General features: G+C 49.6%; 3 protein-coding genes across 12 annotated transcripts; 1 reads left to right on the top strand and 2 right to left on the bottom strand.

Moving 5' to 3' along the window:
- Positions 1–5,199: 5,199 nt before the first annotated feature.
- On the bottom strand, positions 5,200–18,104 carry JMJD6 (jumonji domain containing 6, arginine demethylase and lysine hydroxylase). Its single transcript, XM_051634885.1, has 7 exons — positions 17,882–18,104; positions 16,759–17,147; positions 13,602–13,888; positions 12,189–12,324; positions 11,919–12,057; positions 11,190–11,317; positions 5,200–9,664 (listed from the first exon to the last, which is right to left on the bottom strand). Exons 1-7 carry the CDS (start codon positions 18,008–18,010, stop codon positions 9,628–9,630), a joined length of 1,245 nt encoding a protein of 414 aa, XP_051490845.1. The 5' UTR covers positions 18,011–18,104; the 3' UTR covers positions 5,200–9,627.
- A 121-nt stretch (positions 18,105–18,225) lies between these two features.
- On the top strand, positions 18,226–20,072 carry METTL23 (methyltransferase like 23). Of its 3 annotated transcripts, XM_051634862.1 has the most exons (5): positions 18,226–18,516; positions 18,609–18,713; positions 18,795–19,032; positions 19,335–19,419; positions 19,726–20,072. In XM_051634862.1, exons 1-5 carry the CDS (start codon positions 18,436–18,438, stop codon positions 19,892–19,894), a joined length of 678 nt encoding a protein of 225 aa, XP_051490822.1. In that variant the 5' UTR covers positions 18,226–18,435; the 3' UTR covers positions 19,895–20,072. The 3 variants fall into 3 exon arrangements, with proteins under 3 accessions (XP_051490822.1, XP_051490821.1, XP_051490823.1); XM_051634861.1 differs by having other exon boundaries at positions 18,609–19,032; XM_051634863.1 differs by lacking the exon at positions 19,726–20,072 and having other exon boundaries at positions 18,609–19,032; positions 19,267–19,426.
- Positions 20,073–20,860: 788 nt separating this feature from the next.
- On the bottom strand, positions 20,861–24,429 carry SRSF2 (serine and arginine rich splicing factor 2). Of its 8 annotated transcripts, none has more exons than XR_007891119.1 (3): positions 23,728–24,423; positions 21,800–23,352; positions 20,861–21,296 (listed from the first exon to the last, which is right to left on the bottom strand). XR_007891119.1 is itself a non-coding variant. In XM_051634866.1 (3 exons), the coding sequence occupies exons 2-3, from the start codon at positions 24,087–24,089 to the stop codon at positions 23,049–23,051; spliced, it is 666 nt and encodes a 221-aa protein (XP_051490826.1). In that variant the 5' UTR covers positions 24,090–24,143; positions 24,316–24,429; the 3' UTR covers positions 20,861–23,048. The 8 variants fall into 8 exon arrangements, 6 of the variants coding, with proteins under 6 accessions (XP_051490826.1, XP_051490829.1, XP_051490827.1 ...); XR_007891120.1 differs by having other exon boundaries at positions 20,861–21,905; positions 22,565–23,352; XM_051634866.1 differs by having other exon boundaries at positions 20,861–23,352; positions 23,728–24,143; positions 24,316–24,429.
- Positions 24,430–26,220: the final 1,791 nt, after the last annotated feature.

Here is a 26,220-nt window from a genome sequence, read left to right as displayed (position 1 = left end):
GCCCCTCCCCAGCTTTCCTGTAGCCCCTTCAGGTGCTGGACCCTGATGGGTTGGGACACCTTCTCCCCAGGCCGGCCAGGCTGGGGGACAGCGCAGGGAGGACGCTGCCCTCTCCCGGGGCCAGAGCAGCTCTGCACGGGGCTGGGCTGGCACGGACACGGCCCCGGCCCCGCAGGAAAGCTGCTTGTACAGGGTTGTCAGTCCCAGGTCCGCAATGGGGGGAGCCAAGGGCTGGGGAACAGCTGAGGAGCTTTGCCAACCCACGGGGAGTCAGGAGCGCTGGCGGGGACAGCTGCTTCGGGAAGCATCTCCCGCCACGGAGAAACGTTGTGCTGAGAATCTGCCCCGGGGATGGAGCTCGGCTGGTTCCCTGCAGCTCAGCCTGCTCTGCTCACACTCCCAGGCTCCCGATGGAGGATGCTGAGCAGCCCGGAGAGCCTTCTGTGGGCACAAAGGGACAGGATTTTCCAGGCTGCGCGGTCCTGCTGTGTCCCCCGGCGCACCGCCTGGGCCGGCAGGGGCTGTACCGAGCTCCTCGGTTTACACAGACACTGCCCTCCCACCCAGAGGGCTGAAGCAAACCGAGTTTCAACGTCCCTCTCCCTTCCCCAGCTGTAACCCAGGCCTGGGGCTGTGACAGCCCCTGGAGCGGGGTGGCAGATACATACTGGTTTCTAGTGGGGAAAGCAGCAGCTGCTGGTTTGCACAGACTTCAGTGACTCCAGTGTCTGCTCCAGACAGACAATTCTGTGTCCTCAGGTCCTCCAGGAACCCCTTTCCCCTCAAGTAAAGCTTGGTCCTATAGTCCAAACTCAGTTTATTTCTGCTAGCCCCAGTCATGCTCCCAGTCACAGACACTGCTTTTCCCTTGCCAAGAACAGCACTGTCCTCTCTGTTGCCATGCCAGGAATTAGAAGCTGTCTCAGGAAATGTCACTGTACTTGCCCTGTTCTTCAGCTGACACAGGCTCAGAGGTCACTAACCTGTCTGGATGACTCTGGATGTTCTTCCTTTGCTTTTCCACCCCAAGTGGTGTCTGGCTCTGACACTGCAGTGATGCTCAGCGAGCTGGTTCAGTTCACAAGTGGTCAAAGACTAAACACCACATGAAGAGCTCAGATCACCAAAAGGTCTGAGCCAGCACCAAGGGTGGGGAAGCATGTCCCTTGCTCCTACTGAAAGGAACAATCCTACCAACAAGCTCTCTTGGGAGTGCTTGTTTCTATACCTTCTCTAATTCCTGAGCTTGGGAAGGTTCCAAGTTGTTGTTGATGATGGTCTTCAAAGTTTTGAACCAGCTGTACAATTGGCCTTGCCCTTGAAGGCTATCTGATACAAGCTGATAGTCCTAACACTGAACCAAAAGCTCATGGATATGGGCAAGCCAGTCCACTCCTGAGTGGAGCAGAACAGCTGAGAAATGGCACAGCCTTGGCTCTAAACAAGGCAGCACTGCATCAGAAAAGGAATTCTGAAGTTCTCCTCCAGCCCTGGTACACCTTGCCTCCCAGCACAGCTGGGACCTGGCTGGACCTGCTGCTGCTCCTTCAGCTGCCCGGATCCTCCTCCTCCTCCTGCAGGCTGCACAGACCCTGGCTGCAGTGGCCACAGTTTCAGGCCCTCCCGTTGAACAAAAGGACACACATTACAGGCATCACTTACAGGTGGGAACCACCAGCCCTCAAACCAGAGGGATATACCATTTTTATTTCCTTTGGGACACATTTCCAGTCAGCTCTACCTGCCTTGATTTACACTTCTCCAGAAACAGAGCAGTCCCACAGAGGAGTCTTTACCTGCCTTGAAAAAGAGATGAGAAGCTGCAAGCCTATTAGTTCAATCCCAAACCAGTCTTAAAACACATGACTACTAAGTGCCATGGCTAACAAGTAGGAATGCAGCCCTATTCCTTTTGTTACTTGTTTTCTAACCATCACAACATGCATTCTCTTAGTTATTTGTTTTTATACCAAACTGGAGGAAAGAAGCAAGAACATCAGCACAGGCACAGCATAGACAATCCAACTTCCACATTCCCACTCAGGTAACCTTGTCCTGTTGGCTCCCCAGTGGCAATTAAAAACTCAGTATGTTGTCCTACCTGGTGAAATGAGGGATCAGGCTGCAATATTCACAAAAAAGGAATATAGGCAGATAAATCAGAGGAATAAAAATGATACATGAAGTCCAGGTCGCAAGGCCACAGTGGCACTGAGGGAGGTACCAACAGTCCCAGTAAACCAGGAAGAACAATGGGATTCCCATGAAGCTGGGAGCACACAAATCCCCTCTCGGGAACAAAAAGCAGGAGATAGGTTATAAAAGCATTTTGACAATGGCTCTTACAGAGCTTTCAGCCACAATTCATACCATTTTCTGGAATTTGGCTTTTGTTAAATGCCAAGCACTGACGTGCCCAGGGTGCCCACTTGGAGAGTTGTGACTGCCTGGCTGCCCCAGGCTAGACAGCATCTAGCAGAGGGATGTGAACAGGGCACAGGGAGGGATCACAGCTGAGACTTCAGAGCCTCTCCAGGCAGGCCCTCACATTCTTCCAAAAAGGCACTAGCTGCAGCCTGCTCTGTCTGAGAAGAAACAGAGATTGTGCAGGCTCCCAGGCTGCTCAGCTGGGCAGGGGAAAAGGCAGCCTTGGCCATAGAATTCTGTGATTCTAGGAGGACGAGGTCCAGCAGCTGGGGCAGGCAAACAAGTCCTTGGCTGCTGTCCTGCCTGGTACCACTCGCCCGGGTAATGATTTGGGTGAGGAGGCAGAGTGCACCCTCAGTAAGCTTGCAGGTGACATTTGGGTTTTGCAGTTCCCCTCCATTTTATAAAAAAATGGAAAATTCATTTCCAGAACCTCATTTTCCATGATAAAAGTGCAGTGAAACCCCTCAAGATGACAAAATTTAGCCATTCCAGTGCATCCAAATGAAACTTTTTTTCTGCTAACACAATTGACAATGAGTCTCTTTCCTCCAGGTGTCCTTGTCTTTATTAGCTGTTAGCAAATCATTTCTGCTTTGTCCTGCTCCACCTGCATCCTGTCAATCAATTATCCAAGCACCTGGATAATCTCCTTCATATTCTTTGCAAGGTGGAACCACACTGTTGGTATCCTTTGGACTCCAGAAGGAGATCCTGGGAGACAGGCTGGTCCTAGGAGAGGGGTTTAGGTGGGGTGAGTGAGCTGTGGGCCCCAGGGTTGGGGCTGGCTAAAGGTCAGGAGTGGGGAAGGAGATGCTGCTCTCTATCTTCGTGCTGACTCTGACCCTGGTGACCACGGAGGCAACAGGGGGCCACTGGTGGTTGGGCTGGTCTCCTGCTCCAGAGCTGCCTCCAGGCCAACTGGCCCCTGGAGTTTCTCCATCTTCTCTTTCAGGTGGGCCCACACGGGTGGCAGCTCTCTGACCTCCTGGAGATCCTGGGACACAGGCTGGTCCTGGGAAAGAGGTTTAGATGGGATGAGTGAGCTGTGGGCCCCAGGGACGGGGCTGGCTAAAGGGCAGGAGTGAGGAAGGGCAGGATGGAGGGTGTTGGGGTTAGAGCTCCAGGGGTGCTGAGCCTCGGGCTGGAAGAGCCCAGGACAAAGGGGGCTGGATTGGATCCACCAGCACTTGCTGATGCCAACGTGGGGAAGACCCAGAACAAGCAGAGCAGCATTTCAGCCCCAGCTCTTCCTCCCAGAAACTCCATCCCTTTCCCAAGGGAAGCCCCAGGTCCCAGCAGGAACTCGGGCTTAACTCAGACCCTGCTCTAAGGGCAGCGCACGGGCCGTGCAGAGCCCGTAGGAGGGGGCTTGGGCAGGGGAGCACCCAGGGCAGTCCAGAGCCTCTACCTTGGAGATGCTGCTCTCCTTCTCCTCTTTTCTCTTGCTCTGCTCCTCATCGGTGGCCATGGAGGCAACCTGTTGGTTGCTGGTGGTTGGGCTGGTCTCCTGCTCCTGGGCTGACTGGCCCCACAGCTGCCCCAGCTCAGCTGAGAGCAGACGGTGCAGGATCCCAAAGTTGACTGTCCACGTCTCTGGGCACGAGGATCAGGTCCAAAAGCTGGGGCAGGCCAAACAAGTCCATGGGGCTGTCCTGTCTGCTACAACAAAGCTGACCAGGGAACCCCTGGCAGAAATCCTCTGTGGTCATCAGTCTGGTGAGTGAGAGATGGGTAGCTGATAGCCTTCCTTCTCCTTCTCACTTCAGAAAACAATCAAAGCTGGGGGGGTCACACAAGTGGCAAAGTGAGCCCAGGCGTGGGGCTTTTATAGGGGGGAAGAGGCTGAGGTCACAGAGCAGGAGTGTGACCTCACCCGTAGCCAGGCAGGGCTGACCAGCAGCTGCAGGAGTGTCAATAAGGCCAGAATCTTGAGCAGCAGGGGCAGGTTTGGGCGCCGCAGCAGAGGAAGCACGTGGAGGGGCTGGAGAGGGGGCAGAGAAGGGCAACGAGGCTGATGAGGGGTCTGGAGAACAGGTCTTGTGAGGAGAGGCTGAGGGAGCTGGGGCTGTTCAGCCTGGAGAAGGGGAGGCTGAGGGGAGACCTCATTGCTCTCTACAACCACCTGAGAGGAGGTTGTGGGGAGGCGGGTGTTGGGCTCTTCTCCCTGGTGATGAGCGACAGGACAAGAGGAAATGGGGTCAAGTTGCACCAGGGGAGGTTCAGATTGGATATTAGGAAACATTTCTTCACAGAAAGAGTGGTGAGAGATTGGAGCAGGCTGCCAGGGAGGTGGTAGAGGCACCATCCCTGGAGGTGTTCAAACAACAGGTAGATGTGGGGCTTCAGGAGACAGTTGAGCGGAAGGTCAGTTCCACACTGGTCATCCAGCCCTTCCACAGCCCATCTAGAAGCCCATAGCAGCCTGTGACACCTGGAAGATGAAAACTCTGCTCACCTGTTCAAGATGGCAAGAGAAATACCCTATTTGCAGGACAGCCCAGGGAGGGAGGCAAAGGCACATGCTGCCTTCTGCTAACAGAGCTACTGAAAAAAACCTTCTCCCAAAGCCACCAGAGCCCCAGCAGCTTCCAAAACACACCCCAGCACACAGACATACCAATCCTGAGAAAGAGCCACAGTCCCCAAAGCTCCCCCATAGCTATTACCTGAGCACCCTTTAGCCTATGTTACTTTGGGAAACAGCTGTACAACTGCAGGGTTTTTTTGCAGGTCATGGTATGACAAAGAAGGGACTAGCTGACAGAATAATGCAAAATAATTGATTTTATTTAAAATAAAAGGCAAACCCACAATCATCATTCAAACAAGACAAGAGGATCTCAGCTCTGCTGGATGGGGTGATAAAAGCAGCTAACAGCAGCAGCAGGGCTTGGAGGTGACAGTGTGACTGCCAAACAAATCAGTAAGGTCTTGCCTCTCCCCCTTTCCAAGGGGGATGTCAAAAACCTCCCATTCCAATCAGCCCCCCAGGGATTTCAGGCTTCAGTCAACAGTCTTGCTTCCTGCCCCAGGATGGCTAGGGATTCAGGGTGGAAAAAAGTCTCTGGTAATGATGAAAAGAGGTTGCTGGCTGCCTTCAAAGCACTTGGAGAGGCTTGATGTAGCTGAGAAGACAAACTGGAGGCAGCACACCCGGGCTGGGGAGGGTGGGAAGGTACCTCAGTGCCCCCTGTCACCTGAGCAGGTGCTGAGATCAGAGTGCCCTGTGTTCACATCTGCAGTTCTGATGGGGCTTTGATGCCTTCACTCCTGAACTGTCACAGCAGACCAGCCTGCCTTGGTTACCAGACTCAGCACAGCCAGAGCTCACAAACCCCTGTACCTGCCACCAGAACAGGCAGGACAATGGCACCGATAGGCACAGGACAATTGGGAAGCCCAGGCTCCAAGCCCTCCCCAGGGAACACGGTGCCCAGCAGGCACCACAGGGCTGAGGCAGAGCAGCACTGCTGCTCAGGGAAAGAGGGGCCTGCCAGGTCTGGGGGCTGGAGCCCAGCAGCCTGCCACATCCAGGGGCTCTACAGCACAGAAAAGCAGTGGAGTCACAACATGAGACATGAATGCCCCAAGAGGCACGAGCCTGGAGAAGTGAGAGCACAAACCCCACACTCCCCAGTCAGCCTCCCACAGGCACGGAGCTAGGCACAAGTGGAGCAGTTTTTAACTTTATTCCTCAGGCATTTGGCCTGGAATGAGGGCCTGGGAAGCACCAGCTCCCCTGCTTCCTGCAAGGCCAGTGCAGCTGACTCCCTGATGACAAAGAATTTCATCTAGGCCTATTTTTAAAAAAATCCTGATCTAGCAGGACATGCCATTCTGAGCAGGCCATAAAATGCCAAGAGGGAAAACTCTGGTGAAAAGAAAAAGCCTTGTTATGCTACAATTTGGGTACCACACAGCAATCCTGGAAGGGCCAACCACAGAACACCATGTGGCCAAACAAACTGAACAACATCCCCAAGATTTTCTGCTACAAAAAGCTAATGCCAGGTTAGGAAGTCTCAGGTTGCTCAGGATGTCTGGAACACTTTTTGTGGGAGGGCAACCTGTGAGCACCTTGCAGTTTTCATCTCAGCCTCACAGCACCCTTATGAGAGACCTATTTTCCTCACCTACTAAAACACAGGCAGCAGCTCACCAACTCAGCTGAAGCAAGAGCCTCAAAGGAAGAACCTGAGATCCCAGGAGTCCTGATTCCCAGGTAACTGAAACAGATAGATCCTTGTGTTCCTATCAGGAAGTGCCCCGTGGAGCAGGCAGTGCAGTGTTGCTGGTATCACAATGCCTGCAGTCCATTTCAAACCTGCTGTTGTTCTACCAGGGATGTCAAACAAACACAGGCTTCCATCTGGAAAGGCTTGATCTCATACCCTGGAAGAGCTGATCATTACAGAAGAATATACTCTGCACTCTGTATCTTCCCACTGTGCTCCTGGTGGTAGAGATGTGGCTTTCCCACTCATCTAAGATGTTAAGACTGCCAAACTGCACCACGTGTGCCAAAAGCAACTGCAAGCTGCAGCCTGAGCCACTGACACACCAACTATCAGGCTGGCAAAGAGGGCAGTGGGCAGCTCCCTAAGGGCTCCCCTCCTCCTGACACAGCTGGGACTTCAGAGCCTCTCCAGGCAGGCCCTCACATTCTTCCAAAAAGGCACCAGCTGCAGCCTGCTCTGTCTGAGAAGAAACAGAGATTGTGCAGGCTCCCAGGCTGCTCAGCTGGGCAGGGCAAAAGGCAGCCTTGGCCAGAAATGCCAGGAGTTTTCAGCTGGCTTTTTTTTTTGTAATAAAGTAATCTTGTGGTAGGATCTGCAGCAGTACAGAGGAAGTGTGCTCCCTTGTGCCCAACTAGCTCAGGAAATTCAGGAATCTGGACAGCTAAGGAGTGTACCAATAATCTTCCTTCTCAGTTTTTCCACCAGCTCCAGGCTGTTCCTACACAAACTGACTGGCACAGAAGATTCAGGAGATCTGAGAAATGCATTTAAGACTCCTTTGTAGGACAGGATATGGCCTAGTCTCCCTGAAGGGAGAGAGTGTTTAAATAGGAAGACACAAGGTTCAAAAAATATCAGAAAACCCAGACAAGCAATGCCCAGGTTCCATCAAACCCAACATGGATCAGAAAGTCACAATTAAGGCTGCCAATCTGCTTTTCAATTCAGCTACCAGTGCCTGGGTATTACTGCAGGTTTCTTACATGCACATCACTTCTGCTTTCAACTTCTCCCTCCCAAAGAAAGGCTGCAGTGAGATCAAATCCTGGCCTCCTGGGTCCCAGGAGAGCAAACAAGGAAGCACCCCAACCCAGCCAGCTTCTCACTGTGCTGTTCAGATAGACAAACAGGATCATTTCCTTGCAGAACAACTTCAGCCTCTTCACTTGACACTACCAGCACAAGCCCCTGCTAAAAAAATCAACCATCAGCTCCAACAGATCCCTTGGGGATGAGAGCTTTACCATCAAATATAAACATGAACAAGCATAAACCAAACACATCTCACAGACTTAAGCAACACATTGCATTTTTAGAAAGCATAAACCAACATATGCCCCCCTCCCAGTCCTTTAAAATTGGCACCACATGTTCTAGTTCAGCCTGGAGAAAAAGAGGCTGAGGGGAGACCTCCTGGCTCTCTGCAACTGCCTGAGAGGACACTGGAGCCACAGGGGGTCAGTCTCTTCTCCCAAGGAACAAGCAACAGGACAAGGAGAAACGGGCTCAAGTTGCCCAGAGCAGGTTTAGATTGGATCTAGGGAACAATTTATTCCCCAGAAGGGTTGTTGGGCCCTGGCACAGGCTGCCCAGGGCAGTGGTGGAATCCACATCCCTGGAGGGATTTCAAAGCTGTGTAGATGTGGTTCTAAGGGACATGGGTTAGTGGTGGCCTTGGCAGTGCTAGGGGAACAGAATTCCACAGTGGTTTGGGTTGGAGGGACCATAAAGCTCATCCAGTCTCAACCCCTGCCATGGGCAGGGACACCTCCCACCAGACCAGGTTGCTCCAAGCCCCATCCAACCTGCCCTTGAACACTTCCAAGGAGGGGGCAGCCACAGCTTCTTTGGGCAGCCTGGGCCAGGGTCTCACCCTCCTCACAGCCAGGAATTTCTCCCTAAGATCTCATCTCAGTCTCCCCTCTTCCAGCTTGAAACCGTTCCCCTTCATCCTATCACTCCTTGCCCTTGTCCCAGGTAATTTTTACAGCTGGACCTGATGATCTTAAAAGGTCTTTTCCAACCAAAACGATTCCATGATCTGAATCCATAACCTCAGAGAAAAGCCAAAGAAACCACACTGGCCCGAGCCAGCCCACAGCCTGTAACTGCTTGGTATTTATTTACTCAACAACTGTTGTTACCATCTCAGAGTCAGACTTTGTCAGTTGTTGCCTAGTGCTAAACACCATGGCTGCACCTGAAGGATTGTGGCTGCTGGCAAATGCTTTTTTCCCCCCCCCAGAGTTTTTGCTGTGCAAGAAACTCCAGGATTTTCCTGTGCCATCGAGCTTCCTATCCCAAGGTGCTAGTACATCTTTGTTACCAGTCATCGTAACGGAGCAAAAGTTAATGGACTGCTGCTGGTTAAGGTGTTGCACCTTAGATGGAGATGCATGGAGATTAAGACCATAAAAGATGCTTCAGGTTGGTGGTCACCTCTGCTGAAGTTCCTTCAGTGTTTGGAGCATTCCTACCACCTTCCCTTCCTGAAATTCTGGTGCGAGATCCGTCGGATGTTCAGGTAGACCAAAAGGGCTGGTGTTCCTTTCCTCAAGTGTACAGGACAACATGTAAACATAGAACAGTGTCAAAACAACACAGGTTTTTAGATTTACCTGCTGGTTTTAAAAAGAGTTCTTTAAAAGCTGACCGTTGTCTTCCTTGCCAGTTCCATGAGCTTGGGATGTCCTTACCCAGAGCTGGGTTATTAGTGCACTCCCCTGGGGCGCAGAGGGGACAGAGCATTGCACAGTGACCTGGAGTCAGGGCCTTCCCCTAGAAAGGTACCAAGGAGCCAACCTTCTACAGCAATATCATGAAGATGGATGTCAGGGTCGAGGAAAAGTGACAAAAACATAAGGACTGTGAGAAATAGAAGCAGAAGGGGGGCAGAACAGAGCTGGCTGGCTGCTAACGGCGCTTCCACGGGCAGCTGCCTCTGGGTGCTGTTGATCTCTCAGGGGTAGCTGCGGCCTCCACAAGACTCCCTAATCCTGTCAGGAAAAGAAAAACAACAGTACAACTGCCTGTCAACAACTGTAACACTTCCCCTCACACCAGGACACAAGATGGCAGCAGGCAGGTTCATTGTATGCTCATTCTTCCTACAGAATTGTACCAGCGAGGTTGTTTGCAACTGTTTCTATCAACTAATCCATCACCCAGCTGGAGCAGAAAGCCCACCCATCACAGAGTGAAACCATCAACATACCAGGAGGAACAACAGTGAAACCTGGAAAGCAAATGTTCTAGGCAACATGCTAGTTTTTAATATTTAAAGGTATTCCTTCCAAAATTTCAAGTGCAAAGAACTTAAACATGCACGGGGCTTTCAGAAGGACAGGTCTGCACATCTGCTCTGCATTTTAACAGCTTTTTATAAAAACAAAAAAAAAGGTCTGAAAGGGTCTGCATTAGGGTTTATCACCATCTGCTGCTCATTCCCTGTCTGGAGTCACAACTGGGTGCTGAAACAGGATTTGACCATGTCAAAACAAGAACTGTTTAACCTCCAGGGTAAACTAATCAGCCCGTACAATGATCTCCTGACTGTTTAATGATGCTCTGTACTTGTCATGCAAGTATATTCAGTTCTGAGCAACTCCTGAAAACCAGAGAGCAATACATGACAGCAAAGTAAATGGCAACACCTGCAGGAGCAAACGGGTCTCTGGGCAATACCCTACTGGGAAAGTCAGGCAGGATCCTGGGAATCTGGACTTCCTCAGGTAAACTCCTATTGCACACCTGTCAGATCACAGCCCTCACACCCCTGCCAAGCCCGGAGCTTCCAACAGCTCAGTAACCAGACAGGCCCTAATGCAGGCAGGCATTGGACAACCAAACTGCAAGGAGTTTGCTGAAGAATTTCAGCAAGTCTCTGCTATGTGAGAAAAATGCTTCATTTGGCAAGGAACTTCTAAGTTCCTCCCTGCAGCATGCTCCCAGATTCCCAGTGTTTCACTGTTTTTAACCTGGTGAAGGTGAGAGAACTTCCTTCCTCAACAATTTTACCCTAAGCAGTATCTTTTGAGACAGACATTTCAGATTAATTGTGCCTTTAACAGGTAAAACAGTGGGCCAAACTGAAGCAATCCAGGCAACAATAAGAGAAACCACAGAACTACTTGATGTTTTTTCTGTTGGAACAAGGTATTGAAACCCGAGTCTTGCCTATAATTCCTAATCTTTAACTGCTGACTGTTAATTTGTGCTCTTTGAAAAGCACAGTTAAAATATCCCACCTCCCCCATTAAAAAAACCAAACCCACAAACCAAAAAAACCCAACTTTCTCTATTAAAGGAGACAACTAAGAGAAGTAATAAAACTGTTTATTTAATAAAGTTTAAAACCTCGTTTAAAAAAATAATGCCAAGGAATTTTGGTTTGGAGCAATGAAAAGACACCACCACCGACTGCTTTACAGCCTGTAGGGGGCCCCTTGCTCTCCACCACCTTTCCCTGAACTCTGCCAGCTGTGCCTTGGCCTTTGCTTGTTTAACAACAACCGTTGTCACCTGGAGGAGCTGCGCTCCTTGCTCACGCAGTCGTCCTGGGAAGTGGTGTCACCGTTCCCCATCATGCTGCACGTTCTCCTCTTTTTCCTCCTGTGCATCATCCCCTCTGTCTCAGAGCCCGTGTCACACTGAAGTATGAAGAGATAAAACCAGAATTTAGGAAAACCTGGTAAAGTGGTCGTGCTGAGGAAATCACTGTACATGTTAATCAACATGCAAAGAACTTGCTGGTTTAGATTAGACAAGTGAAGTCTTTAATTTAAGTGGTTAAAACCAGGAACAGGTACTTTCTTAGGTGTCATCACTGACTAAGCTGGCTTGAGGCAATACAATTCAGGTGTTCATTTTAGCTCCTAGAAGGACCTGATTTCCCAAGAGTGCACTCAGGTACCTAGAAACGTCCCCTGTCAGAATTTACAAGCTCAGTTTTGGATCTTGCTCCCCATTTCAAAAACATCAATTTTGCACAAGCATGACTTAGCTAATGAGTGACAGTTTATATCCAATAAAAACACAGATCCAACCAAATTCCTTTAGCAATACAAAGAGAGGCTTCAGCAAACAGAACTTGCTAAGCCCACAGGCTCCACTACCACATGGATTTGTTTTGTTGCTTCTATTAATTTCTTCCAAGACATGAATATTAGGATGAGGACACATTATCAGGTATGGAAAAAAAACCACTATCATTGCAGGATATGGATCACCTACTGTAGAGAAAAGCATTACCTCTGAATCAGAGTCTGAGGAGCTGGAGCTTGAGGAACTGGAAGAATCACTAGAACTATCAGAAGCAATACCAGTAGATTCCTGCAGGTCAACTGAATCAGCCAGTGCTGCCAAGTCAGGATGTTCCTGCTTCAGGATCCTAAACACAGTTGAAATGTCAGAGTTGGCCTCTGAACAGTGACACTTGTTGTAAACCAACAGGGTAGAGGGTTGCTTTTTTTTTTTTTTTAAAAAAAAACCAGAGTATGAAAAGAAAGCCAAGTCTCTCACCTGTACCATTTCCGTGACAACTTGGGCCTCCCTCTCACCGTTTTGTGCCACACCACAGGGAAGTTGGTACAGCTGGCAAAGTTCTGTGTGATGGCAATGGTTGTGTCAAGGTTGAGAACCACGTGCCACCAGCCACCTACAAATACGACATCCATGACCAACTTCTGGCTGCACAGCAGAAAGCAAACTCAAGAACACCTTTATTCCACAGCTCAGGTGGAGACTGGACCTTCTCTCCCAAACCCAGGTGAGTTTGCCACCATGTCATCCTTCCTCAGTCTTGTTTGCTTCACTGCTTTACAGATTCATGGCACAGAGCTCAGGGCTCTGATCAAATTATCCAGCTCACAGACAGTATTGAAGACCTGACAGCAACATCCTGGCTACTAACAGCTTATTTAATAGCAAGAGCCACTGTAACCCAGACCACACAGAGACAATCTGTTAGGCTAGAGAGCACTTTTCATGCTGATTTAGTAAGGTCCTTATGACTACAGACTAACCCATTTAAAAACAGATGTAAAATAATTTCCCCACACAGGACAAAAATAGGCAGTGGTGTTCTGACAACCCACTTTTAACCTCCTAAAAAGACTAAGAAACAGTTTAATGGAACCTGACAGCAACAAAATCTTCACAGAAGGTACATAGAGGAGTTACTAATAAGTGCCAAGACAATCACAAGGCACTCTTCAAATGTGAAGTCAGCTTTATGGTAGAGACAAGCAACATGGAGAGAAGACATTGGCCATGCTGCACAAAGTGATGGAGAATTTAGAGGTTAGAACTTGACACTGAGCTACTCCAGTGGCTTTATCCACTAGCCACCTGATGCTGCAACAGGCACACAGCCACTCAAAGAGAATGGCACCTTTATCATCTCTTTAACTGTTGATTTCAAATACAAAATGAAGAATAATCATAAAGAGGTGGGTGGAAAGTGTCAGGGCCTTTAAGTGGTTCTTTTCCCACAGCTAAGAAAAATTCACATGCAGTCAGACTACTCAGGCTACAAAATCCAGTCATTAATTTGCTACAGTGCATATCAACTCAAACATTTTTGCCCAAGAGCTACTGGTAGTACTCAAAGACCTCTCTTAATTTATGCCATGAGAGTCTCCTATTACTGCAGCTTAGTTCAGGATCACATTCCTGTGGTGCTGCAACTCAGGTGCCATTTGTTTTGTCACCTGGACCACATGCAATTCTATGCCACAGGCCATACAGAAAATAACTGAACAGTCTCAAAATTCACCTCACAGTATATATATATATATATCCCTTCAGAAACAGCTCAAAATAGTTCACTTCATAAGAGATGATCCCCATAAGAAAGCTGAAATATTATCTTTATCTCTACTACACACTAGTTTTTAAAAATAGGCTTTTCCTTTCCCAGATTTCCTTACATACCTGGCACAAAGACTGTCTCTCCTGCTTTCTGTAAGATCTCCAGGGGTTTGAATTCAGGGGGCCAGGTGGGGAGCTGTGTCCTAGGATAGATGACATTGAACCACGTGATGGCCTCATCCTGCTGGTTCCCTCCCTCTTCTCTTGTCACTTTGATCAGCTCTCTGGGAGTGCTGGTAGGGAAGAGGCACCAACGCTTATGGCCCTGGACTAAGGCATTCCATGCACTAGTTCCCAAGGGATCAATGTGAATTCCTGTTCCAGAACGAGGTGGGCCCATCACAAACCATCTGCATGGGGAGGGAAAAACAAAAAAATCCTTCAGTCACAGAGCAAGCAAGTAGCCACCTTCTGCTTTCTTCCTCTTAGATGGAAAATTACAGCTGTGAATTTTACACACAGAAATCAAGGTGGTTACAGTTCCTTAATTTATCTTCTTGAGACTGTCACTCTAGAGCAAAAGCTACAACATGGGCTTAACCTAAAAACTAACATGAATTGGGGCAGGAATGAGTCTGGGACAAGAAAGTGAAAAAAGCTTTTTAAAACAAAATATAGCTATGGAATATAAACAGTTTTTCAATAAAATATCTACTTGTTTCAAGTCACAACAGCTTGCACTAGGATTCTTGCTATGCAGGGATTCTCCTAACCCTGTGTTTTTCTAAAATTCTCTACTCATATGAATCCAGAGCTGCAGAACAACAAGGAACAAACAAAAGGCCAATACAAAAGTCAGGAACAGAGCAAAGTTATGCAACCCTGGCCTCCCTCTCTGCCTTCTGTACATTTACAACAGGCTTTTCATTCTCACATTTAACTAGTTGGAGCTTCTTCTCCAGTGACCATTCAGGGTTTGGTATGTATATTCCCATATTCCCATTCCCCATTTGAAAGGTTTATTTCTCTCTATGGAGAACTTAGTCTGTTACACATTTAAAAGCACCTTCAGTTGCTCACTTTTCTGCAAGGGAACAGCAAGATCCACCAGACCAGGTAAAGTAGTGAGTGAAGTGACTTAATAACAGGCATCAGGAGGAAAAAAACTGGCAGTAATTGTTTAATGGGCAGCAGAGAGGGTAGAAACTAAAAGCCCCCTCCATCCTGTGGCTGACAGGCAGGTGATGCCCAGCAAGAGGAGTCCAAAGGCTCAGAAAATATTGGAGTCTACAAACTCTGCAGCTCCCTTTTCCAATGCAGGTATAAATTGGGCTGGTTTCCAAGCACCATTTGCTAACACCAGTTGTAGGGCTGTAAGGCTGGTTATCAAGCTGCACTCTTCCTACTTCATAAAAGGAGCCATAAAAAAGAAGTAAAAAAGCAGGTGTTTGTCATTTCTATTGTCAATTCACTCCTTAGATTCCTATTAGCCTGGGAAAGCTAATTAGCCCACAAGCAGAACAGCTGAAGCTTTTACTAACAAGTCAGAAGAAATGAAACACATAAAGACCTGTCTGGTGCACAGACAGATGCACTGTTCAACACTGCATTTCTGACTACAACCTCAATCTACAGACACAGAAGCTTTAAAACCCTTACTTAGAAACAACATCATTTACCAGCATCTTCCTCCAGGCATTTAATTTACCATGAACCTAACCCAGTTTGCCACAAGGCATCACATGTACTATTAAAAACTTGACAGCCTGTGACTTCAATTGAAAAGCAAAAAGCTCCACTCCTCTCCAAACTAAAATAGCTGCTTCAGCAAATGGCTTCCAAAAATTACTGCCCTTATTTTGAAGGAATAACTCTAATAAAGAAGTTCTAAAGAGCTTCTTACTCAAAGATCTACCCACTGCCACTACTGAGAGGTCTCATTCACAGAGGTCAATCTGTCCAGTGCACATCCTGATCATATGATTAGAGAGCACCACTTCCTGCTGGATTTTCAATTATACTCTTAAGCTGCTGGATACCCTTCATCCATTCCTGTACCCAGATGAAACCCTTAACTCCAGGAGGCATCAGTGTGCCCCCCTGCATGACTCCAAAAAAGGTAACAGCCTCTCACAAACCCACGTTCTCCAGAACAAAGAACAGGATTGTGAACACCAAGATGACAAGCAAGAAGCTCAGCACGTGGCTCTAGGTGGGGGAGGGTGTAGGGGAAGGACATATCAATATAAATTGAGTCACAACCAAATTATTTATTATTTATTTAGTCTTATGTGGGGCCCTTTCCCCTCCCCATCTAGTTTACCTATAAGCTGCATAAATGATTCCCAGTTCTGTAAGTGTATTCAGCTACTACCAGAGATTACACCTGGTGGGCTGTTGTGTTTGATCACACCATTGTGTATGTTCCTCTTAGAAGTGAATTATAACAAGGGTCTGTTAAAAAACCCACCTACTTCAGGTGTCTCAAACAGAATTAGCTTCATGCTTCACTCCTGCAAAACCACTACTGGGCTACAGACACAGGAATGAGTGCACTGAAGGAGAACCATTATTCATCCCTTGGCCTACTTTATTACAAAAAAATGAAACAATAAAAAACCCACATCACAGCCTCATGTCACTCAAAAGACAAGGCACTCTCTGACAATTATGTTGCTGTAAAGACTTTAATTACTTGGGTGAATTAAGCTCATGCTCCTACTTCTACAAAGAGTTGTATTAACATAGACAAAAATCCCTTTTGTATTTAACAGCCCAAATATAAGGTTGTTGCATTTGAATTAATTCAGGAATGAAGTGTAACTTCAATCCCTTTTCAATCAGATGCAAAGAAAGAGCTGACATTGATGTGAAATATTGTTCTCTCTCAAAATTACCTGAAGGGGAGCCAAGAACTAAGTCTCCACACTTCATATCATCTGGCTTAAGATCCTGACCTTAAAAGGACTGACTCATAATTAAACAAAATCCCACTATGTACATAAGCCACTGCTGCAAAACCCAGAAGCTAGTCCTGAGGTACTGAAAATTTGAAAGCCAGAAGGCACACACAGCAAGAAATTCATCTTCATATCCTTCAGTGTAAGTCAGTGATAGACAAACTTGCCCTTCCCTCCCTCTGAATGATGGATGCATGCTCATTTCAAAACAGCAGATGGAAAGCTACCCCTTTGTTTCACACAAGACCATCATACCTATTTAGGAATGGCTAATGAGATGGAAAACACCTGTATTTTATCTTGCTGTCTCTGCACCATACCTGTATGGTGGCCTTCGTTTCTCCCCTGCATACTGGAAGAGATCATCCGTGAAGAACTTGGGCACTTTGTAGTCCTCCAGGAGTTTCCTGCGTTTGGGATGCTCCCCATAACTGCTGTCAAAGATGTAGAGGGGGCTGTCATCACGTGTGCTCTCCATGTACTCAATGTAGTATTTCATCTTCATCTTGACAGAATATCCATCATTGTCCTCCCCACATTTGAACTTCTGGTTCCTGTACTTGCGTTTCAGCCTCTCCAGAGTCCACTTCTCTTGGGCAGACCAGCCCACCTGAGCGTTCAGCAGGACGACAGGCTTGTAAGGCTTTTCATAACGCTCCACAAACTCCTCCACTGTTAACTGGAGTGCATCTGCCCTCTCCACGTTATCCTGCGCAGCCAAGGGAGGAACACAAACCAGGTATTAGCACAGAACTGTGCTTCCTAAGTCGGTGTGGAGGACCTTCACACTTTGCTCCATACACCACGAGGCTATCAAGCTGCCTACGTGTTATTTTAAGCTTCCCCCAGGCTGCAGGCCTGTTTCCCACGCCCAGTAACACCAGCAGCCTGAAGCCGTCCTGCACTCCTCCCCATCGAGACAGCTCTCCAGGCCGAGAGGCCCTTTCAGCTGCCCTTGCTGCATTTCACCCTTCCCGGAAAGGCTCCTGGGAATTAACTGGAAGCTTGGAATTCACTGGACACCCCCACACGTCGCCACGTGGAAGGAGCGAAAAGAGCGGGGGCTGCTCCATCTCCCTGCCCTGCCCCTCTCCCTCAGGGTCCCCACCCGAGCTCCCCCGGGGAGCCCCTGCAGCCCCGAGACAACCCTGACCTCCAAACAGGGCCCGCTACTCGCTGCCCAACCTTCCCCCAGCCCCCCCTTCCCCCTCAGACACCCCTAGTTCCCTCAGGATCCCCTCAGCCGACCCTCCCCATTCCCGCCAGGCCCCCCCACTCCACTAAAAGACCCTTCCCTTACTGCTATGTCCCAACCCCAGCCCCTCATCCCCCTCAGGGCCTTCCCATCCCCTTCAGGGCCGTCACCATTCCCTCAGGGCCTCCCCACACCCCCTCAGGGCCTTCCCCTCCCCCCCCCCGCGGCGAGGCGGGCCCGGGGCTCACCTTGCAGGCAGCGGGGCTCAGGGGGAAGGTCTCGCAGTAGTTGTGGCGGGTCCAGTCCAGCGAGTCCTTCAGCTCAGGCCGGGCGCTGCGCTTGGCCTCCCGGATCCGCTTCTTACTCTTGTGGTTCATGCCGGCGGCGCCGGGGCCGTTACCCCCGCAGGCCCCGCTCCCGGCCCGGCCGCACCTTCCAGAAATTTCAGCCCCTTGCCGCCGCCGCGGCCCAGGCCCCGCCCCCGCCGCTCTCCCATTGGCTGGGAGCGCCACCGGCTTCCGCCACGCCTCGCCTCTGATTGGCTGAGGCGGGGAAGCGGCGCGGCCGGGCCGCCATGTTGGGCGCTGCGGGGGGGAGCGCGGGGCCCGTCGCTCCGGGCCCGTCGCTCCGGGCCGCGCTGCCTCCCGCCGCGGGGGCCGCCCCGGGGCTCCTGCCGCCGCTTCCTCCCTTCTCTTCGCGCCCGCTGCTGTCCTGACAGCCGGCCGCGTGGCACTCGGCTTGTGCCCGGTTTAACGGCGACGCTCGGAGGCTATCGCTGGGCGCGCTGCGCGTCCCGGGGGCCATGGAGGAGCCGCGGCGGTGCCGCGTGCGGCGGTACCGATTCACCGAGGGGCCAGCGACGCTGGTGCTGCGCATCCCCGAGGTACCGCCCCGGGAGGGAGCGGGGGCCCGGCGGTCACCTCGGGCTGGGGAGCAGGAGCCAGCCTTGCTAGCGCCGCGTCCGGTGCGTTCCAGGTGCTGGACCCGCAGTACGGCATGTTCGCGTGGCCCTGCGCCGTGGTGCTGGCCCAGTTCCTCTGGGCACGTCGGAGCAGCCTCCCCGGCAAGCGTGTGCTGGAGGTACCGACCCCCCCCCGCCGATACCCCCCGTCCCCCCCCGCTGCCGGGGGTGTCCTCCCCCTCACCGCGCTGCGGTTGCAGCTGGGTGCCGGGGTGGGCCTCCCCGGGGTGCTGGCCGCTAAGTGCGGGGCCGAGGTGACGCTGTCGGACAGCGAGGAGCTGCCCCGCTGCCTGCAGAACTGCCGCCGGAGCTGCGGGGCCAACGGGCTGCCCGGCCTGCCCGTCCTGGGGCTCACCTGGGGCCGGCTCGGCCCGGCCCTGCTTGCTCTGCCCGCCGTCGACATCATCTTGGGATCGGATGTCTTCTTTGACCCAAAAGGTACTTTAGTACTCTTGAAATCTTTGGGACAAACTGCAAGGGCTTCGTGCCCCAGGAGTTCCCCTGGGAACGCTGTCACTGGATGGGGATGCAGTGCCAGGGAGCCTGGTACTGGGATAATTCTGGCCCAAGTACCACTGGAGGGTGGGTGATTGGAAAAAGGAGTAATTAACTTCTCAGGTCTCATACACATTAGTATTTTATTTATTTTTAATTACCATTTCATATAACCAGGCATATACTTAACCATATCTAGAATCCAGAGACTAACCAAGACTGCTTGATCTCCCCACACTGCACAGACTTTGAAGATATTTTAACCACAGTTTACTTCTTGCTGGAAAAGAATCCACATGCTCAGTTCTGGACTACTTATCAAGTACGAAGGTACATTTTGCATTTTAAAAATCTAAATTTAACTCCTGTCTCCCTGTCTTAGCTCTTACTGAAGTTTAAACTTCTCAGAGGCATCACTACACTGGATCCAGAGAAGCTCCTCACAGATTTGGGGGTCAGGCTGGTGGTACCAGCTGGGTACATCCTAGAGGCAGTACACAAAAGCAGCCAAACCAGGAAATAATCCAAGAACCCCAAATTTACTGTCAGAAACACAGTTTTGTGAACTCTGTGTATCTCAGCTTGGTCTCCTGTAATTGCTGCCAAGCTGTATCCTCTGATGTTTCCTCCCCACAGTGCTGACTGGTCTATTGAAGCTTTGCTCTGCAAATGGAAACTAAAGAGCAGCCACATTCCCTTACACTCCTTTGGAGCAGACAAGGAGCACTTGGCCAGCTCTCCTCTACCAGGGAGACACACCATTGAAATGATGATCATCTCACTAGCAGAACCAGATGGTACTTAAGTTTATTCCACTTGTTCTTGCCAATTCAAGATGACACTGAACTGTTCACTGGTGTAGGGATCTGCAGAAAACAGTCCTGTTTACAGCAAACCCCACGTGTAGTTGTTGGGAAGCCAGATTCCCCTCACAGCAATTCTTGAAACATACACTGTAAAAATAAAGCTATGTTGTTCAGCTATGGCTTTTTGAGAAATGTGTGTTCCTCCCCAAAGACCATGTCAAGAGTTCAAAGACTCAAACCTGCTACGTGAGCCACTACAGAATAACTTAACACCACACAGGATCCAACTTGAATTCACAACATGAGCTATGAAGAAAAGTTAACTGCATTCTTTGAAGGTAAAAAATTAACCCAAAGATTTGTTTCCCAGGACTGACACTCTCTTTCCCAAGGATTCACATACAAAAACCAGCCTTTTTGTTTATCTAGCCCTACAGTCCCAGAACATACAAACTCCTCAAGTTTATAGAAAAGTACTTTTAATCCTCAAGCAAGCCAGATTTTGAGTATTCAGATGTTTCCATTCCCATTCAACATACATGCATAAAGTTCACAAGGCATTACAGTAACCCTTGACACTTGATGGCTGAAGTTACAATTCATTTGGTATCAAGAAAAATAATAAATCATCACTGTAAGATGAGCTACCACCAAGCAACAACCTGTTGAGTCAGGGCAAGCACACAGCAAAGGCAATTAGTACTGCTCAAGTGTGTATCTTCTGTAACAATGTCCAAGGGACCTGTCAGATGATGCATTTTCTAGCCTGGTGTGCAACACTTGTCATATAACATCTGGGTTAGTCACAACACTAGTTAAGTTTGCCCATAGTAGTTTAAAAGCAACCCCAGTGGATAAAATTTATAAGAAGTAAAATGCATTCAGTTACCATATAGAAGTTAAACATTGACAGTATACTTGCAGAAATCTTTTCAAGCTAAAAAGAAGCTGACTCAGACATTAAGTTGAGAAAAGTTAACACAGAAAAATGTTTAATATTAACTACAGAGACAGTGGGTATAGTACAGAATGTCTTAAGCAAAAGATACACCAATCAGTACTTACAAAGGAATGAACCATTTTCTTAACATGACTTTTTTTTTGTATGTAAGTTCATATAATGTAGGTTGGTAAGTTTTTACCATTCTGGAAAAAATAAAGGTGTGTATATCATCAGCTAGATGTGCTCACTGTATGCTCCATTATTTTTACGCAAGGCCCGGGTGACTGGAAGTGCAGTTGTCAGGCATTTTAATTAACTGGACAGCCATTTGTGTCTGCACGACAAGGCATCTTTACACAGGAGCAATCAGGAGAAAACAGGAAACAGCCAAGCACTCTGCACTGCAACACGCCACCTTAACAGCTAACCAGCATTACTCAACTGCTACACAACTGCGCCTAGTGCACAAAAATACATAAGAGAAGAGATTAGAATTGAGTCTGAGAAAACAATCCTTTCAAACATCAACTGTTCACCTGAAAAGATTTCTACCCATTTTGAATTTGAAGATACTACTTGAATTCAAACAAACCAACAGCATTTCCAGTAAAGTTTTGAATTGAAGTTCTGTAGGATTTTATTTAAGGAATGAAGGACAAAATTGAGTGCTTTTTGACAGAGTTAGCTACTCAGCATATAATGGCTGCATTGTTTCCTCAGTATGAAACTGGAGGCAGCAAGTTACCATCGGTTTTAATTTCAAATCAAAGTCAGCACTAGATAAACAAAAATGAAGTTTTACCTCAATTATCCAAGCCAATAATGAAATCGGTAGTCGTTCACTTCACTAAATTACAAGAAATTTGAATAACAGCAACAAAATGGCACATAAAATGTAAAATCTGCCACTTGAGGCGCAACTTAAACAAGTAAAAAGTTAGACAAAATGTTACAAAATAACCTTTTCAAGAGCTGGTTGCTCGTGCCAGGGTCTCTCCGAGGGACTGAAGACTCAAGCGATGCCCCCAAAGGCGTCCTTTGTGTGGATTCTCCTGAATCTGATGCATCTAGGTTTGAAGAAAGACAAGTTCAGCCAGGTTTCTAACCCTGCCTTCTCTTGGTTCTGTGGATGACTTCAGGTAATACTTCTATAGTTGTGTTTCAACTGGCTGTGCCTAATTTAAGGAATTTCCATAGTGCTCCACCTCCCCCCCCACGTGTTGCTTGACTTCAGAGGCCAAATGTAAAGGTTCTGGCCAAGTATTTAGTTACAAAGATGAACAAGCATCAGGCTGTAGATCAAACCACCATTAACTTCAATTCAGCCTGTTCAACAATACATTATTCCAAGTTATATCAAAGTTACAAAACTAGTATTTCTTCATAAAGACTTAACTAAACTCTGAATTAGCATTCAAAACCGTGTGACTAATTTTGCTACAGTTATCTAACTTCAGAGCTACCTTAGGCCCTTTCCTTTTTTTTTAAAAAAAAAAACAGGACCAAACAGTTTGAAGGGTTAAAGACACACTATCCTTTCCCCACCCGGTGTTATCCTTAAGATGCCTCTTCAAGATGTCGAGGAAAAAACTAGTTTCCATGGTTTTCTGGTTGCAAGGAATTTGCCACTTTTCTAGAACAGTCATTACCTCCAGTCAGTTTAACGGCCACTGAACCGATCTTCTGTTACAAAAGGATAGTGTATCTTTAACATTTAAAGACAAACCTGCTCCAACACACGCCCACAGAAACTGGTCCCTGGAGGATCAGCCAAATCAGTTAAAATCTGCAATACTGGCCAATATTCTTTTAGCAAACAGGAGACCGCAGCTTTAAAGGGGAAAATGCAGATGTTGGATAAATACAGTAAGAAATAATCATTTTCATCATAGGTTGCGTCTCATACAATATTTTATTTAAAAACCAAGGCATTAATCTCTCAATAAAACATTTGCTCTGTAAAAAAAAAAACAACAACAAAAAGTTCTCCGTAGAAAGCCCTTTGGTATTAATCTCCCTAAACCAAGAACTAAAAACCACTGCTCAAGAAAAATAAAACACAACAAAAAAAAAAACCAACACACCACTAACCATGTGCCCCGTTAGGATTCACTTGGTTCTTAACACTAACAACTACCCAACATCCCACCTAAGCGCTAGAATAAAGTAACATGCAGCGTGTGCTGGTCCCGACGTACATTACCATGTTCCTAGGAGGATACAGCTCCTTCTTCTTCCGGAGACTTGGGAGGGCTCTTAGACCTTGACCTAGAGTTGGATTCCCTCTTTGAGGCAGGGGGAGGGCTTCTAGATCTAGACCGGGATCTTGACCTGGACCGGGATCTGGAGACAGACGATGACTTTGACTTTGATCTCCTGGCGGACCTGGACTTGGAGGTGGAACGAGACCGAGAGCGTGTGCGAGACCGGGATTTGGATCGACTGTAGCGGGACCGACTGCGGGATCTAGAGCGGCTCCTGCTTCTAGACCGGCTGCGACGGCGTCTTCTAGGACTAAAACATCACAGGAGGGGTGGGGGGGAAGTGAAAAAAAGCGCGTTAAAAGTTGAACACAGGCGGCGCAACGTTCTTCGGGCTGCTCCGGGACAGGGAGGGCGGAACGAGACCCACGTGGGCAAGAAAATGAGTGTGAAGAGGGCGCCATTGTTCAGAGTGAGTGGCCGGGGGCTAAAAACTACTACAGGACCAAACTGTTCCGCTCCGAGGGAACTCCACGTGCCTACTAAACTCCTACCCCCCCCCCCCCACGTAGCTGTGCCGCGAAACTCCCTCGGGAAGGGAAACAAAACAGAACGGCCCCCACTACAGACGCCTCAGCCCCGTCTGCCTGAGTTGATACCCAACTCCGCTGCCTCTCCAGGCGCTCACCTGCGGCTGCGGCGGCCGTAGCCGCTGCTCCCGTAGCGGCGGGGCGGCGGGCCGCGCCGGCTGTGGTGCGAGTCGGGGGGGCGGCCGTAACGGGCCATCTGCACCCGCAGCTCCCGGCCATCCAGCACGGCGCCGTCCATGGCGTCCATCGCGTCCTCGGCGTCTCGTTTGTCGTGGAACCGGACGAAGGCGAAGCCGCGGCTTTCCTTCGTGTAGCGGTCCCGCGGGATGTAGACGTCGCCCACGCGGCCGTACTTCTCAAACACCCTCCGGAGCGTGTCCGGGGACGTCCGGTAGGTCAGGTTGTCCACCTTGAGGGACGTCATGCCCTCCACGTCCGGCGGAGGCCGCCCGTAGCTCATGGCGGGCAACAGCCCCCGAGGGGCAGCGGCGGCCGAGGAGAAAAAGAAAAAAACCTGAGAGAAGCGAGAAGGGGGCGAGTCAAGAGGCGGCGCGGCCCTGGCGGGGCCTCACAGCGGAGGGGGAGCGCCGGAACAGAGGCCCAGCGGCGTCCAGCAAGGAAAAGAGCTGCAGGGCATAGGGCGAGGCCGCGGGGTCCTTCGCGGGGAGGGTGAAGCAGGCACCCACCTCAGGGCCCGCAGCGGGGACGGAGCAGCCGGAGCAGCCGCACCCGCCGCCGCCGTGAGGAAATGAGCGGGCGCCGCCCGCGCGCGCGCGACTTAACGCCACAAAATGGCGGGCGGCGCCCCGGAAGCGAAATGGCGGCGGGGCCGGCGCTCCCGCCCTTCTCCTCCCGCTCCCCTCCTGAGCGGCCGCAGCTCTCCGGGGGGCGGCCCGGGGAGGGGGGACGGACGCAGGGGATATTACTCTTTTAAATTAATAACTCGCCCGCCCGGGGAATGGGGCTGTTTAAGCGGCTCCGCCACGACCCGGAAGGACTTGTCTGAGGCGGGGGGGGGGGCGGGGGGGAATTTTGAACAATGTGTCGCGAAAACGGTGGGAAAAAAAAAAACAACCCACACGGAAATAAGGAGAGGGCCGGTGTGTGGTGGGGGAAGAGGGGCGGGGAGGTCCCGCCGCGTGGAAAGAATAAATAATAAGCGTTGAGGAAGGGGAGCGCCTGTGGGGGGGGGCGGGAGGTGCCGGCTTAAAATGGCGGGTGTGGGGGGAGGAGGCGGCGGGCAGGGCCCGGGGGCGGCTCCCGGGGCGGCTGGTGCTCCCGGGAGAGCTGCTCCGTGCCCTCCCTGCAGCTGGGCACCGTCCCCGGTCGCCGCTGCCAGGCCCGGCCCGGCCCGGCCTCCCCTGCAGCTCCCGGCGCCGCTCGGTGAAACCTCCCGGGCCCGAATCCTCCTTCACGCACCAGTTGGGCCAGTTCGTGTTCTTGGGGCGACAGGGGAGCAAGGGGCGCGGGTCAGCACGGCCCCCGTGGGAGGCTGGCGAGCCAGACACCCAGAGTTCGGTCTGGGGGGTTTGTTGAAAGCTGCTCCCTCACCCCAAAAGCTGTTGCTTTGTCCCTTCGGGCACCGACCAAAATGCCCGAGCTCCAACCATCAGCTGCATCGTACCCACTTCTTACGGTGATAAACGTTTTAACCCGTCTGTTTCCTGATGTGTTAAAAAAAAGGAATAGAAATTTTACTGATTCATCTCATGGAATGGACAGCGTTGCAAGGAGAAAGCAAATTCAGTCCTTAACTCTCGCTGCAGTTGTGTTTACTGGTTTTAGCCCTGAGGAAGTATAAAAATAAGCAATGCCATCAAAACAAACCTACAGGCAACAGTTTGTTTCGTGCAACAAAAGTCTTAAGAAATCAGATAAAACTAGTACTGGTTTAGACCTTTTTGTGCTGCTCTGTCATATATTGTTCTGTTTGTTGGCCTGAGACTTTGTGCTATAAATTTTCCAATTCATTTGCTGTAACCCTCTATCTAAGGAGAAGTTAGAAGTTCATCTTTACAGTGGTTGCCCTAAAACGACAGCAGGAGTTTTCTCTGTCCCTTCATTCACTAGTTTCACAGCCACTTAAAATCCATCCAAGAATTGGTCCAGTTTGCTGTGCAGCCAGATAAATGCTCGTGGGAGGGGAAGAAGGCCTGAGTGGGACAAGGTGGCTAGAAGATCTTAAAAGTCTGTTACTATAAATTATTACCATAGGAAAGAAAGGAGAGAGCTTTGCTTGAGTTAAAACACCACCTTGATAGTCTAACTGGACCTTTGTAAAGCAGCCTCTGAATAATCATACGATTTTCTTCCACGAGTAAGGAATGAATACTGCTGAAAAAACCCTGCATTTTTTAGGAATTACAAGCTGGGAGTTAAATAATATTCAATATGTAAAGATTGCTGGGATGCAGATTTTATTTAAGTCCTTTACTGTAAACAGAGGAGGAGAAATTTGCTGATTTGTCATTTATTTCACTCAGGTCTGGATTTCCTTCCTCTCTGGCCAGCAGTGAAGTGAAGCTGATGGAGCAGAACGGTCCAATCCTGTTTTGGAGGCCCAACAGAACAGGCAGAAGAAAGTGACAGTA

Source organism: Apus apus, chromosome 17 (genome assembly GCF_020740795.1).
Source record: "Apus apus isolate bApuApu2 chromosome 17, bApuApu2.pri.cur, whole genome shotgun sequence".
Classification (NCBI taxonomy): Eukaryota; Metazoa; Chordata; class Aves; order Apodiformes; family Apodidae; genus Apus; species Apus apus.
The sequence above is the reverse complement of the archived record's forward strand: the minus strand, read 5'-3'. Positions and strand labels throughout refer to the sequence as shown.